The sequence below is a fragment of the Etheostoma cragini genome, chromosome 19, assembly GCF_013103735.1.
Source record: "Etheostoma cragini isolate CJK2018 chromosome 19, CSU_Ecrag_1.0, whole genome shotgun sequence".
Classification (NCBI taxonomy): Eukaryota; Metazoa; Chordata; class Actinopteri; order Perciformes; family Percidae; genus Etheostoma; species Etheostoma cragini.
In genome coordinates, this window is record NC_048425.1 from 9176820 (window position 1) to 9179766 (window position 2947).

A 2947-nucleotide genomic window follows, 5' to 3' on the forward strand; every position below is an offset into this window, starting at 1 on the left:
TGGAAGCAACAGCTGAGAAACACCGACATCTCATCTGGTGACACGCACACAACCAGCTTTCCCAATTCACCTGGGATTATTAGGCCAGGCATTCATATAGACTTAATCATAATAATAGGCACTATATTATAACTATGAGCCATCATATTAGACAATTATACTTTAATGTAATGCAATCACCATAGCCGAGATACTTAAAAACATGGAAGCATGAGAATTAGTTCAATAATCACCCTTTTATTGAATTTAAAACAGTTTTCTTTAGATTTTAAATATAGCCTAGTTTTGTTGTGTTTAAACACACTGAACACACAACTTACGAACGCTGGTAAGCTCCTTTAAAGCAGTAGGCTATATTAACACAAGTAACACTTAGCTGCCACTTTAGTAGGTCTGCCTGTAAAATGTAAATACCTTTACACAAGGGATAATGTTCAGTTTTGGTTCACTCTGTGAGAGGGGAGATCAAGAGGTTTTATTATTGAGAGGATTAATTACTGATTCACTATGGAGGATTGAATTGAGTTAATGGTGCTGGACTGCATTCTATTGAGTAGTTTCTAATATTCTGTTCACATGTGTAGTATTTAAATGAATGATAAACCTCAATAAAATGTATACAATACCATTATTATGACCAGTACAACACATGCGCTGAACATTATTTATGACACTCCCTTCTTCTGATGAAAACTGATGCGGTTGAAAGCACAAGAGAAAGTGGATCTTAGTGGCCAGGTTGACTCAGTGGCAGAGCAGGTGCACCTGTACTGAGAGGTTAGGCCTTGACGCAGCGGTCTAGGGTTTGAGTGCGACCTGCAAGTCTTCCTCCTCTCACTTAACTGCTATGTCAAAAATTTTAAAAGATGGAAAAGCCCAAAAAAATTGTCTAAAAAAAAGTGGAGCTTAAGTTAGGATGTTTAGTCAGATGAACATTAGAAGTTTTGGAAAGTTCATGTTTATGGCAGAGCTGTTGTATTCAACTGCATTCATTTGTTCCAGTGTACCTAATAAAGTATGTGTGTAACCTAATTTAGTGTTGGTCATTGTGTAGGCTTTTCACTCATCAGTTATGCCGACCAATAAGTGAAAATGCTGTTAGAATGCGGTTGAAAAGTCCAAAAATAGTTGACGTGACAGTAATGAAAAGGATTTGTACTTTTTATTAATATTGTCATGAATGCCATAACAAGATTTTTTTTTTTTTAAACCAAAAAGGAATCAAGACTCTTAGTATAAGAGCCTAAAAATGTATACATTATTTACAAAAATGCTACACACTGTAACTAGTATATGGCAGCATTTACATACAAGAGAATTCATTCTAAAAATAGAGATACAAGTCAGTAGAAAAGTTAAAACACTTGGGTAACAATGTAAACATTCACGCATTACTTTAATAGAACTGCTCTCCCTTTTTCAAAAACAAAAAACAAGTAAGGCATCTGTTTCCAGTGCATGTTGAGTTAGTAAAGGAATGCTTCAAAGTTAACTGAATAAATCTACCACATTCAATATTCACAGTTTGTGTAGGTTGAAAATAAAAGTTCCCTTTAGGTCCATAGCAGCACTAGTAAGCAGACAGCAGGCTAGACAGAAAACAGCACTGTCTGAGAGAACCAGGATTAAAAGCACTTGTTATTTTATAGAATGACAGAATTACTCACAGGTCAAGAGATTTTATGTGAAACTTTTATACATTCTCTTTACTGGTAGTAAACACACAAAATTGACAGATCATTAAAAATAAAAAAAATGCCAATCCAGTTTACTTGGTGGAAGACATCATTTGCAAGCCTTAATCTGCTATTTGGAATAAAACAACTGAAATGCAGCCTTTAAAATTTTCACCTTACTGAAAAAGCCCCAAAAAAAAAAAAATTACAACTCTTGCCTAGAGCAAAGTGACAATGAATAAAGAGTGACTCCACAACAACACATCTTAACATTTACATTAAAATATCAAATCTAAAACTAATACAGCAAATCAAACTCATTCAGGCAACAACAGCAGTGGTGTTGTGGTGTGACTGAGGACACTACAGACCTCCTGAAATGGGATTCAGAACAGGCATGGTCCTACGTTCTTAACACCGCAGAAGAAAGAAGCCGGTGTGTTGTGTTCCTGTGGATGCAGTGTTTGTCCAACAGGGTTTTCCCATGTCATCCAACTAGATTTCAGCAGATTAAAAAACACAAAAAAAATGCAAGAGTACTAAACCAAAGCCAAGGCATAAAGAGTTTGTTAAAAAAATAAAAGGCTTGTCATTCTAGTTGTGCATTTCCCTCCCGTTCTCCCCGCCGGCCCCCTGGCTCCACCCACACATCAGAACAACCCGAGCACTTCAGCTCCGGTGATTGGTCTGTCACCGGCTGAGAAGTTGGGACCCATCACACATGGTTGCCAGGACAGGTGTCTCTGTGCTGTGGCTGCAGACGGCATGGACAGGCTCCGTGGTCCAAAGACTGAACCAGCTAACTGGTCGCAGCCCACCCCCAGCCGCTGACTGGGTATGGTGGAAGTGTTATGAGTGCCAGTGTCAGAAGTGTTTAGAGTGGTAATAAAAAATAAAATAAAATCAAAAGAGTCTTTGACATTATGGAGAGAGACAAAAAAACAAGAAGACAGAAAGACAGAAGAAGCATTTCCTTATATGTACACAATGAACAGACGTGGCCCCTTGTCTTCACTGCAGTCCTTCCTGGAGAGCAGTCTGCAGCAGGGGGGGCAGGGAGGAGCCGCCGCTCCATACAGGTGGTGGTTGGTGGGAGCAGGTGGCATTTATCTTAACTGATGGGGCACCAGAGAGGTAGAAAAACCATGAATAGTGACTAAAAAAAGTCAACGGTTCTTATGTGTCTGTCTAACAGCAGGCACATCTGGAACACTTAAACTGAATGCAGAAAAAAAAAAAAAAAAAGTCTTGCGTCTCTTTGCCAGTCTAAA

The 2947-nt window shown here is 38.5% G+C and overlaps 1 protein-coding gene across 1 annotated transcript in view; it reads right to left on the reverse strand.

Moving 5' to 3' along the window:
* Window positions 1-2687: 2687 nt before the first annotated feature.
* sox19b (SRY-box transcription factor 19b) overlaps window positions 2688-2947 on the reverse strand; it is a 5202-nt gene continuing 4942 nt past the window's right edge. Inside the window, exon 3 of the mRNA XM_034857364.1 lies at window positions 2688-2786. Within this exon, the coding sequence (XP_034713255.1) occupies window positions 2688-2786 (99 nt within the window). The remainder of the gene's footprint in view (window positions 2787-2947) is intronic.